A 12,824-nucleotide genomic window follows, 5' to 3' on the forward strand; every position below is an offset into this window, starting at 1 on the left:
TTTCATGAACTCTAGCCTCATGGTGTGTGTCTCCAGGAATCCAAATGTTGGTCTCTTTTGCCTTACACTGGGTTTGTGAGCTTGTGTATAATGAAGTTTATCTTTACATTATGTCCTTGTGTTTGTGATTGTCTTAGCCCTGATCTCTTTCCCTCTGGGTTCTGAAAAGCACTTGTAACTGTGTTTTGAAAATTGCTACATTAATTAAGTTTGCAGACTTTTCAAGGGAGTTTCAACAAAGTAAATGTGCAGTTTAAATAAAAACTGTCACTTTTCATTTCATCCTGCTATTTTAGACTGGGACCCATGTGTGTATGTTGGGATGGGGGCTGTGAAATGAGAGAGAGAGAGAAATATATATTTCTGACTTTACTGCCACTATTTACACATTAGGTGTTTCAAAAAGAAAGATAGTCAAACTGGAAATGTTCCTGTTTTTCTCCCTTTTTGGGGATTATGTTCACAGTTTTGATGAATATAAAACTATGAATAATAAAATACGCCGAACCATGTGTCCTGTATCATAGCTACATGTATGACCTTTGCAGCAAAAAAACCCGCGTGAAAATCAGTAAGGTATTCACTTACTTACAGCGATTAATTAAATGCGCTGACAGCTCGTTTCACCTGCTAATACAGATTACATTGAGTGGAGTGGCGGACCGGTCCAAGATGGCGGTCCCACGGCTCGTCAGCGCCAGTAGGCAGTAGCGGTCGATGCGGCGTCTACTCTTTATTATGTCTATGGTTGTCTCTACCTGGAGTAGCGTACTTCACGAAGGAGCGCGAGAATCGCGGAAGAGTTGCTGTGGAGACTAATGTAATGTTGGCTGAATGTATTTAAGGCATCTTTAATTCCCACTACTCCTATGTATACAAATCATGTACAGAGGCTGTCATTTTCAGCCTTATGCAATTTAAATTTGTTATGCAGATTGACACTATATTATTATTCTGTTTTGTTACGTTGCAAAGTACCTCACCAGCACACAGTGGCTTCTATTAGCTTAACAATGGAATCTTGATGTTTAGACCTTACATTGACCCATCATCATATGGACCACTGGCAGGACAAAACTAAGGCAGAAAGACCCACGAACAAACAACAACTGAAGACAGCTGCAGTAAATGCCTGGCAAAGAATCACAAAGGAGGAAACCCAGCGTTTGGTGATGTCCACGCGTACAGAGCCAATGTTATGAAAATTGTGTCAGTGTCAGAATATTTATCATAATAATATCTTTATTATGTCTATGGATGTATCTCCATAGATGGACTATACCACTCCTTCAAAACTTCGTCATTACACTGCGACAGGACAATCATAATTTTTTTTAAATTAAATGCTTGTAGAAGATAAAAAACAAACAGAACAAAAAAGCATTAACAACAACCAGGACAATCATATATAATATAGCTATGGTTTAGTAAAGCTACTTAATCGTAAGAAGTACTTTGAAAAAACGTGAAACATTATTTTGAAACGTGAAACAAGACAAGAACAACTTTCAGTTTTGCCGCTACGTCCAGGTGCTGGCTGTGTTGACTATAGTCTAGTTCCAGAATATTATAATACAAGATTACGGTATATAGTTCAGATGCAAATACAACAGGTCCCGAAAATGAACGAACAAGGTAACTATGTGGCTTTAAATATACGGCATGCTCCTAAAGCATATACATTTGAGTTAAGGAAGCTAGCTACTCTGGTAACGTTTAGACAGGTAGGCGAATATGGTCTCTCAATTGTTTTGACCAGTCACATCATATGTTTTTAAGAGTTAATCTGATTGGTCAAAAGACCAATTAATTGAAAAAACATAAAGAATCCCGGTGTAAACGCAGCCTGTGGTGAACTAGTACTTGAATGTACAATGGCGGAGTTCCTCGGCCGTCAGTACTCTTAGAAAGCTGGACGGGTATTTAACATTTTAACAAACAAGTTATGTTAACAAGTAAATCGATGACACTTTTTGATGAGGCATAGTCTGCTCAGGTACTGGTTTCGCTGCTCTATAGGAAGTGTAAACAAAAATGTATCCAATAAACAGACAAATACCTATATTGTTTTGAATACAGAATTCATGCTGATATTCTGCTGATTGAACATTTGTGAGAAGTGCCCCAAGACTGCTCCATGTTTGTGTCTTGACAGAATTGGTAGAGTACTTCAGAACTCAGATGAGGACAGACCCTGACATGGCATCTGCAGTAGCAGCCATCCGCACCCTGCTGGAGTTCCTCAGACGAGACAAAGGTAGGTCCTTTTTTTAATTTTCTGCCTACCATATACAGGTGCTGGTCATAAAATTTGAATATCATCAAAAAGTTGATTAATTTCAGTAATTCCATTCAAAAAGTGAAACTTGTATAATGTATACATTCATTCAACACATACTGATACATTTCAAGTGTTTATTTCTTTTAATTTTGATGATTATAACTGACAACTAATGAAAACCCCAAATTCAGTATCTCAGAAAATTAGAATATTGTGAAAAGGTTCAATATTGAAGACACCTGGTGCCACACTCTAATCTGCTAATTAACTCAAAATCCCTGCAAAGGCCTTTAAATGGTCTCTCAGTCTAGTTCTGTAGGCTACACAATCATGGGGAAGACTGCTGACTTGACAGCTGTCCAAAAGACGACCATTGACACCTTGCACAAGGAGGGCAAGACACAAAAGTTCATAGCTAAAGAGACTGGCTGTTCACAGAGCTCTGTGTCCAAGCACATTAATAGAGAGGCAAAGCGAAGGAAAAGATGTGGTAGAAAAAAGTGTACAAGCAATAGGGATAACCGCACCCTGGAGAGGATTGTGAAACAAAACCCATTCAAAAATGTGGGGGAGATTCACAAAGAGTGGACTGCAGCTGGAGTCAGTGCTTCAAGAACCACCACGCACAGACATGCAAGACATGGGTTTCAGCTTTCGTATTCCTTGTATCAAGCCACTCTTGAACAAGACACAGCGTCAGAAGTGTCTCACCTGGGAGAGGACTGGACTGCTTCTGAGTTGTCCAAAGTTATGTTCTCTGATGAAAGTAAATTTTGCATTTCCTTTGGAAATGAAGGTCCCAGAGTCTGGAGGAAGAGAGGAGAGGCACAGAATCCACGTTGCTTGAAGTCCAGTGTAAAGTTTCCACAGTCAGTGATGGTTTGGGGTGCCATGTCTTCTGCTGGTGTTGGTCCACTGTGTTTTCTGAGGTCCAAGGTCAACGCAGCCGTCTACCAGCAAACTCGCCTGACCTTAACCCTACAGAAAATCTATGGAGTATTGTGAAGAGGAAGATGCAATACGCCAGACCCAACAATGCAGAAGAGCTGAAAGCCACTATCAGAGCAACCTGGGCTCTCATAACACCACAGACTGATCGACTCCATGCCACGCCACATTGCTGCAGTAATTCAGGCAAAAGGAGCCCCAACTAAGTATTGAGTGCTGTACATGCTCATACTTTTCATGTTCATACTTTTCAGTTGGCCAACATTTCTAAAAATAATCTTCAAATTTTCTGAGATACTGAATTTGGGATTTTCATTAGTTGTCGGTGATTATCAAAATGAAAAGAAATAAACACTTGAAATGTATCAGTCTGTGTGGAATGAATGTATACATTATACAAGGTTCACTTTTTGAATGGAATTACTGAAATAAATCAACTTTTTGATGATATTCTAATTTTATGACCAGCACCTGTATACCCCGATCAGCCATAACATTATGACCACCTGCCTAATATTGTGCAGGTCCCCCTTTTGCTGCCAAACCAGCCCTGACCTGTTTCCCTGGTATATTGACTCTGCACTGAAAAAAAGTTCTTAGTTAAGCTAAACCCATTACCAAAACGAATGTAAGTACTTACTAAAATATTGCAGGTATAATACTTAAGGGGGATGTCATTTTATAAATGTATCTTTATGATTTTACCGATAATATACTGCTCAAAAACAGTTCTCGATGAAGGAAATCACCATAACACTATGACCACTTTGCCATCAAAACAGCCCTGACCTGTCGAGGCATGGACTCCACTAGTCCTCTGAAGGTGTTCTGTGGTATCTGGCACCAATCCTTTAAATCCTGTATGTTGTGAGGTGGGGCCTCCATGGATCTGACTTGTTTGTCCAGCACATCCCACAGATGCTCGATTGGATTGAGATCTGGGGAATTTGGAGGCCAAGTCAACACCTTGATCTCGTTGTGTTCCTAAAACCATTCTTGAATAATTTTTAATGTGGCAGGGCACATTATCCTGCTGAAAGAGGCCAATGCCATTCAGGGATAGCGTTGCCATGAAAGGATGCACATGGTCTGCAACAATGGTACGTGTCAAAGTAAGATCCACATGAATGGCAGGACCCAAGGTTTCCCAGCAGAACATTGCCCAAAGCATCAAACTCCCGCTGCTGGCTTGCCTCCTTCCCATAGTGCATCGTGGTGCCATGTGTTCTCCAGGTAAGCGATGCACCTGGCCATCCATGTGATGTAAAAGAAAACATGATTCATCAGACCTGGCCACCTTTTTCCATCGATCCGGGGTCCAGTTCTGATGCTTACGTGCCCATTGTCGGCACTGTAGGCAGTGGACAGGGGTCAGCATGGGCACCTTGACTGGTCTGTCGTTACACAGCCCCATATCCAACAAACTGCGATGCACTGTATGTTCCAACACCTTTCTGTCAGTACCAGCATTAACTATTTCAGCAATTTGAGCTACAGTAGCTCATCTGTCACATCAGACCACACGGGCCAGCCTTTGCTCCGCACGTGCATCAATGAGCCTTGGCCGCCCATGACCACTGCAGACCGGGAACACCCCACAAGGGCTGACCCAGTCGTCTAGCCATCCCAATTTGGCCCTTGTCAAAGTCACTCAGAAGCAGGAAAAATGGACAAGAGTAAGGATCTAACACATGAACGTTCTAACACATTCCTGCTTCGAACACATCAATGTTCTAACACATTCCCGCTTCGAACACATCAATGTTCTAACACATTCCCGCTTCGAACACATCACTTGCTTCTTAATATATCCCACCCACTGACAGGTGCCATGATAACGAGATTATCAGTGTTATTCACTTCACCTGTCAGTGGTCATAATGTTATGGCTGATCGGTGTATACTCAAACCCAACATGTACAGGTTAATACAGCAATGTCAGAATTATGCAGCTGGGGCTCCTGAATGCCACCGAGGTAAAGTCAGTTTTACAGCCAGGAGTAAAGAGGGTGAAACATTCAATAAAAAAATAATTGCCATGGCAAAAGTCTGTTATGCATGTCTATGTTTTAAATGGCAATGCAATTCCCTGTAATGTCTTGGGAGGGCAGAGTAATTTCATATCCATACACATTCTGTTCCCGCCCCGACCAGGTGAGACTATCCTGGGTCTGAGGGAGAGCCTGAAGTGGGCCACAGACTGTCTCACTCGGGTAGACTCCTCTGTTGCCGTTTCCTCAGGTGGGGAGCTATTTCTTCGCTTCATCAGTCTCACATCACTGGAGCACCAGGTCAGAGTCTGGCTAGACAGGCACGCACATACACACCCAGGTATATCTGTCATTTAAATAAAACAGGCATTCTCTATTTTATCCTCTTTGTCATTCCACAAAGATTTCAGTGACGGTTTATTTACGCATGCAGCTACAAACCCTCAACTCGGCAGAGCTCACAGTTCTCTGAAGCCCACTCCTCCGCCATGTTGTTTGTGTCAGGACCTAGCACGCTGTAAGAAGGTGATGGAGGAGAGAGGAGAACTGTTCCTGGAAAAAATCTCTCTCTCCAGAACCAAGGTGGCCAAACTCTGTCACACCTTTATCAAAGACGGGGCGGTGAGTCACTATGGAAGACATTGGGCTAGATTAATGAAACATCTCCATTCAGTAGAACCTTAAGTTAGCAGTTCTTTATTTTTGATTTTTTGTTCTATTGAAGAAAATGTCTTTCTCCTTCGTTTCCTCTCACAGAAAATCCTGACCCATTCCTACTCAAGAGTGGTGCTTAGGGTCCTGGAGAAAGCAGCAGCCGAGAAGAAACGCTTTACAGTATATGTCACAGAGTCCCAGCCAGACACAGCAGGGTGAGAAAATACGTTTCGAAAGTATGTGTAGGACTGCAACAGCTAATGGACTTCGTTGATTATGAAAAATAATTAGCAACACATTTCATTGTCGTTTAGTTGTCTATGTGGGACCAAAAAAAGTGATTGAAAATAGTAGTGGCGTGATCTATGCACACCTTTGGATTGACGGATTGATCAATAAAAAAAATATTAATTTGCAGCGCTAGTAATGTAGGAACACATGACATTGGATCATGTTTTTTAGCTGTGTGTGAGTGTTGCACCTCTTAATCTGATGTTTTCTATTCCCACCAGGAGACAGATGGCTGAAGCTCTGAGGAGACTCGGCGTTCCTGTCACCGTGGTCCTGGATGCTGCTGTGGGGTAAATGCTAATCGTACTAAATGCTACCATGGCTTACCTGGCTTAATAACGATTAGACATATTTCCTGGTATTGTTCCTTCCACAGGTATGTCCTGGAGAAGGTGGACCTGGTTATTGTAGGAGCAGAGGGAGTTGTTGAGAGTGGAGGCATCATAAACAAGGTCCATTTTGGGAACGGTAAACAGTAATGTCAAACCCATTTTGTATTATGTAGCAGTGTGCTAATTATTGTTTTTCCCAGATTGGAACATATCAGATGGCAGTGTGTTCCAAAGCCCACAACAAGCCCTTCTATGTGGTAGCGGAGAGCTTCAAATTTGTCCGTCTATACCCTCTCAACCAGCAGGACGTACCAGACCGATTTAAGGTGAAAATTCATCACATCACAAGCCTGGAAACACTTTAGAGCAGGAATGTGTAATGAAATGTTTTGCCATGAGCTGTTTAAAGATAAGCACATATCATTCTAAATTGTGTAAACGCTCCCAGTGGCAATACCGGGTGACTACGACAAAGGCCAGGAAGGCCAGGTCCTCAGGTTGATTGTGCCATTCTCCCATTACGTCTTTCTCAACGATGTTGTGTGACTGGCATGCCACCGTCTCTCTCCTCTCTGTGCAGTACAAGGCCGACACCCTGAACAATGTTTCTGAACTGTCCAAAGAACACCCTGTGATCGACTACACCCCCCCATCCCTCATCACACTCCTCTTCACAGACCTGGGGGTCCTCACCCCTTCTGCTGTCAGTGATGAACTTATCAAACTTTATTTATAATAGAGCTTTAAAGAAAATACTTCAATAAAACAAAACACTTAACGGGAGCATTGTGTCTTAAGATCTTTATAGATTGTTAGTTACAAAACAGGCAATGCAGGATCACATTGTATACATTAACGTATTCAGAAAATGTTATGTATCTCTGGGTCACAAGTCCTAAAGCTGAAGGCTGTTTATTTAAAGTGTCAAGTTCCATGGCTGGACCTGCTCTAGATGTAATAGGCTGTGTAAGCCTGGTTGACTGGTTCTCTAGTCAGGGCAAAGGCCCCCCTGAAACACTGTTCAGGGTCTCTGGTAGAAATTGTTCCATTCACAGCAGCCAAGTTCATAAGACCAACAGAGCTAGGTGGTAAGACCCGCCTTGCTGAAACAAAGGCAAGGATGAAAACGACTGGTGTTGTCTCATGACAGGTGTCTCAAAGGTTGTTTCAGACGTCCTCTCCAGCTGAGCTGTGTGGGTCCTCTGAGGGTCCTGCTGTCTTCCTCTGGTTTTTCTGTCCACCTGTCAGCTGTTCCTCAAAGTCCTCCTCGCTGATCTGCCCTTTTTTCAGCCTCTTCAAGAGCCGAGTGTCTTTCAACAGCTCCTTCATGTCCTCATCATCCATATCTGAGCCCTACAGAGAGCACACACAAATGTTTAACAGTCATTCCTTTTTCTGTATGGGTCCGGTTCCATTCTTATAGGATGTTCTAGAAGCACTGTAATGTTTTAAAGAATTAATATAGTGACTGAACTAGCATCAGACAGTATAAAGAAAAGTTGTATAATGATAGTGTAGCACAACTGAATACCTCATCCCGGTTCCTCTTGGCAGCGGTTTTCCTCCTGCGCTCTTTTCTATTCTTCTGTTTGGACCAGGCCTTATTCTTATCGTTGTGCCTCTTTGGTGCCGCAGCCCTCTCCTCTCTCTTCATCTTCAGCTCAATCAGCAGCTTCTGCCTCAACTTCTCCCTCTGCTTGTCCTTGTAGCGGATGCTGTCTGTGTCTATGGCCATCTCTTCAAACTCAGGGAAGTTTTTCCCCTTCAGCTCTGGCATCCTGGGCATGCGGAGGAGGGCAAATCCACGAGCCAGCGCAACAAAGTCCAGATCTGAACAATGACAGGAGGATGAGGGGAAAACATTGTCATTCTCCTCAGAAAACGGCGTAACTAATTTCACAACAAAATCAATCGTTGCCACACTTTGTGGTCAGCATGCAGAGAAAGTGAAAGGAATTGACTCTGACCTTTGACCCTGAAGATGAGGCTGCACTCATGTTTGGCGTAGGCCTGTATGGTGGAGACAAAGGCCCTCATGCCCCTGTCGAACATGGCCCGGTCTGCCAGTGCCAGGGCCTTCACCTTGGGCAGTACGTCCACCACATCACTCACTGGGGCCATCTGCTCCAAAGGACACTGTCAGAGATAAGAAGTGGCAGGTTGGTTTCAGGAGAAAGAGGGATGATGGAAGGCAAGAGATATGGATGGAGGAGGACATTCTTTGGAGAAGGTATGGAGACAGGGAAGCAACATTGTAAATAACATTTTGTATGTTTCCACATGAACAGGTTAGGCGTAGAGCGTTAGCAGTTGAGTTGCTCAACATCTACATATCTGAGGAATTCTGATTAAAACATGACTAATAAAAACAAACTCTGGATGGAAGACATGAGAATTAAGGAATGTGACAGACACCTTCTGGTTGATGGACAGGAATGTGACGTAGCTTTCCTCCATTGGCAGCAAGAATACCAGGGCGTTGCCTTGATTACCGATGCGTGCTGTCCGTCCACACCGATGGACAAAGGCACTGGCAGAGCTAGGGGGGTCGTACTGCAATACCCAGTGGACTTCTGGGATATCGATGCCTCTGGCCATTACGTCAGTACACACCAGGACACCACTACAACACAGCATTGAAACAGAACAATGTACAGACAGTCACACCGACGGATGATGTTTCAAGACTCTTGGCCACATTTTACCTCTTCAGACTCCTGAACTCTGAGAAGATCTTGTTGCGCTTGTGTTTCATTTTGCCATGGATACAGTGGATGGAAACGTTCTTAATCAACACCTCCAAAGCTCGGCCAAAGTACTCCACACATGCACACGTACTGAGAGAAAGAAACACGGCACATTACTGCACACAAACTGACAAGGCAACGGTCTGCTGTAAGAGTCAGTGTGAAACCGTTGAACTGACAGGCAGGATACATACCTGAAAAACACTAGCTGTTTCTCATGTTTGTGATGTCTGAGAAATGCCACCAGACTGTTAAACTTGTCCTCTGCTCGACAGATCTGTGAAATATTGAAATAAAATTATGTAGTGAGTCATGACATGTTTTTTCCTGAGTGACAGTATGTGTGTGTTACTCACTATGTAGTAGTTGCAGAGCCTGGCTGGTGTTTTCTGCATACAGCTGGCCGCCACACCCTTCTCCTTGACTGTGATGCGTACAGGGTTCCTGAGGCCAGCTCTCACCAGCTTCTCCAGCTCCTGAGTCTGAGTGGCTGAAAACAGACCTGTACGGCGCTGCTTAGGGAGATACCCCAGGATGACATTCAGACTGGAGAGAGAGCGATGTCACTTTAAAGCCCATGTTCAACAGCCTAGTAATTGTATTCTACTTAATCATTCTACATGTAAATGTTGCATTTGCAACAGTTATCACAAGCAACTCAGAATACACATCCTGGCCCCCTATATGAATCAAACCCACAATACTGGTGTCACAAACATCAAGCACTACCAGCTGAGCTACATAGGACCCCAATTGTTTAGACTGTATGGTTGTGCTGTAGTCTTGTAATACATGCTTGTATACCTGGCCTCGAAGCCCATGTCAAGCAGGCGATCAGCCTCATCCAGCACCAGGACTTCCAGGTGCTTGACTGACAGGGTCAAGTCCAGACCGTCAGCTTTCCTCCTGAACATGTCTTCCAAACGTCCAGGCGTTGCAATCAATATGTTGGCTCTGGGAAAGAGTAAAATTACTGCATTCTACTAAATCAGCCCTTGAAGATTAAGTTAATTTGTTCAAAAAGAACAAATTAACTCTGTGACATAAGCATAAAGAGCGCATGTTGTTCTCTCCAAAAAAGCTCCCATCTTTTTTAGAGATCACAGTGAAAACACAGTTACCCCTGCTCCTTGAACTTCTCCACATCCTCAATGGGGTTGCTTCCTCCGATCAACAGAATCTGTCTGAAAGAGGGGTTTAGGTCAAAATAATGTGTGTTCATGGTTTGGGTGCCATCTCTGAAAAAGCTCCTGGTTCCCTTACCTGAACTGAGGGAACTTCTTGAGGAACTGACCCATCACCTCACTGATCTGCAGGGCCAGTTCTCTGGTCGGTGTGACGATTAGAGCTCCAACCTGTGAAATATCTTACACTTTAAGCTAATAACATACTATACAGTTGTTTTCATAAAATTGCATACCCTGGCAGAAATTGTGAAATGTTGGCATTGATCTTGAAAGTATGACTGATCATGCAAAAAAAATTATCATATGAAGCCATTTATCATCATAGTTGTTGGGCTCCTTTTTAAATCATAAGGATAACAGAAATCACCCAAATGGCCCTGATCAAAAGGTTACATACCCTTGAATGTTTGGCCTTGTTACAGACACACAAGGTGACACACAGGTGAAAATGGCAATTCAAAGTGAATTTCCCACACCTGTGGCTTTTTAAATTGCAATAGTGTCTGTATAAACAGTCAATGAGTTTGTTAGCTCTCACGTGGATGCACTGAGCAGGCTAGATACTGAGCCATGGGGAGCAGAAAAGAGCTGTTAAAATACCTGTGTAACAAAGTAATGGAACTTCATAAAGATGGAAAAGGATATAAAGATAGCCAAAGCCTTGCAAATGTCAGTCAGTGCTGCATGGTTGAGGTGCCAGAAAGAAGCCTTTACTGCGCCAATGCCACAAAAGCCGGTAACAATACGCCCGACAACACCTTGACACGCCTCACAGCCTCTGGCACACTGTAATTTGGAGGGACGAGACCAAAATAGAGCTTTATGGTCACAACCACAAGTGCTATGTTTGGAGAGGGGTCAACAAGGCCTGTGTTGAACAGAATACCATCCCCACTGTGAAGCATGGTGGTGGCTCACTGATGTTTCGTGGGTGTGTGAGCTATAAAGGCACAGGGAATCTTGTGAAAATTGATGGCAAGATGAATGAAAATACTGGCAGACAATTCGCATTCTGCTGCACAAAAGCTGTGCATGGGACACTCTTGGACTTTCCAGCACGACAGTGACCCTAAGCACAAGGCCAAGTTGACCCTCCAGTGGTTATAGCAGAAAAAGGTAAAGGTTCTGGAGTGGCCATCACAGTCTCCTGACCTTAATATCATTGAGCCACTCTGGGGAGATCTCAAACGTGCAGTTCCTACAAGACGACCAAATGCTTTGCATGACTTGGAAGCAATTTGCCCAGACTATAACACTTGCAAGAATTCGGGGCCTCAGACAACGATTACAAAAGACTGCACGCTGTCATTGATGCTAAAGGGGGAAATACACAGTATTAAGAACTGAGGGTATGCAGACTTTTGAACAGGAGTCAGTTCATTTTTTTCTTTGTTGCCATGTTTTGTTTTATGATTGTGCCATTCTGTTATGACCTACTGTTGAATGTGAATCCCATAAGAAATAAGACATGTTTTGCCTGCTCATTCATGTTTTCTTTACAAATGGTGTATTATATATTACCAATTATCCAAGGGTATGCACACTTTTGAGCACAACTCTACATATTCATTTATCCAACACTACTTCATGTGCATCCATCTTAAAATAGCCAGGTGAAAGTAAAAACAATTTCAATACCTGCATTTTCTTTAGTTTGTCCTCTCGCTTTAGAAGTATTTCTATGATGGGAATCACGAATGCAAGTGTTTTTCCACTGCCAGTCACCTACATCAGCAATTAGAAGACATGTTTGAGAGTCCAAGTTCCGCCAATAGCCAGCTTTCCATATGATCCAAGTACTCGGGAAGCATAGTACCAAAATAGCACATTTTAAGTGGTTAATAATGTAAAAAATAATACTAAATACTAAATTAATACTTACGGCCTCGGCAGCTACATCTTTGTTTCTCATAAACAGTGGAATACAGGCGGACTAAAAGAAAATATGGAGATTTTTATTAGTGGTTACCTAGCTAGTTAGCTTATTTAGCTAACTAGGGCATTTGAGTAAAACATCAAACGAGGATTGTTAATACCTGAACTGGTGTCATGTGCGTAAATCCAAGCTCATCGAGGGTTTGCATAATACTGTCGTGAAGTTTAACGGGTAAACTATCCCATTTCCCTTCAGTTGTGTTTTCCATGCTGGAACCTATGATTTCGGAATTGAAACAGCAATCCACGCTGTACAAAGTTCCTGTACATCGATATTTACAGTCCGTCTAGAATCAGGATGGACCGCGTGAAGTTCCCAATGGAAACAAATCGTCATTCAGAATAACGTTAGGTAGTGTATCTTTAGACCCTAAATATGTCTCTTTTTGCAAATAAAAAGAAAAGACAAGGGATTACAGGAAGGTGGGGAACGATACTATTTGGTAATGTTTTCCCTT

At 42.8% G+C, this 12,824-nt stretch overlaps 2 protein-coding genes across 2 annotated transcripts; one reads left to right on the forward strand and one right to left on the reverse strand.

The window, feature by feature from the left end:
• Positions 1–1,190: 1,190 nt before the first annotated feature.
• Positions 1,191–7,300, forward strand: LOC105007639 (translation initiation factor eIF-2B subunit alpha). Its single transcript, XM_034297172.1, is given in 8 exon segments — positions 1,191–1,635; positions 2,156–2,257; positions 5,384–5,841; positions 5,977–6,089; positions 6,387–6,455; positions 6,542–6,617; positions 6,698–6,823; positions 7,078–7,300. Coding segments are annotated over 8 exon segments (1,137 nt in total). The 5' UTR covers positions 1,191–1,598; the 3' UTR covers positions 7,234–7,300.
• Positions 7,301–7,546: 246 nt separating this feature from the next.
• Positions 7,547–12,683, reverse strand: ddx55 (DEAD (Asp-Glu-Ala-Asp) box polypeptide 55). The gene is made up of 13 exons (XM_010866638.4): positions 12,468–12,683; positions 12,314–12,364; positions 12,070–12,156; positions 10,508–10,599; positions 10,366–10,428; positions 10,049–10,198; positions 9,601–9,790; positions 9,439–9,521; positions 9,203–9,334; positions 8,913–9,120; positions 8,465–8,633; positions 8,029–8,327; positions 7,547–7,850 (listed from the first exon to the last, which is right to left on the reverse strand). The coding sequence occupies exons 1-13, from the start codon at positions 12,573–12,575 to the stop codon at positions 7,665–7,667; spliced, it is 1,818 nt and encodes a 605-aa protein (XP_010864940.2). The 5' UTR covers positions 12,576–12,683; the 3' UTR covers positions 7,547–7,664.
• Positions 12,684–12,824: the final 141 nt, after the last annotated feature.

The sequence above is a fragment of the Esox lucius genome, chromosome 14 (genome assembly GCF_011004845.1).
Source record: "Esox lucius isolate fEsoLuc1 chromosome 14, fEsoLuc1.pri, whole genome shotgun sequence".
NCBI lineage: Eukaryota > Metazoa > Chordata > Actinopteri > Esociformes > Esocidae > Esox > Esox lucius.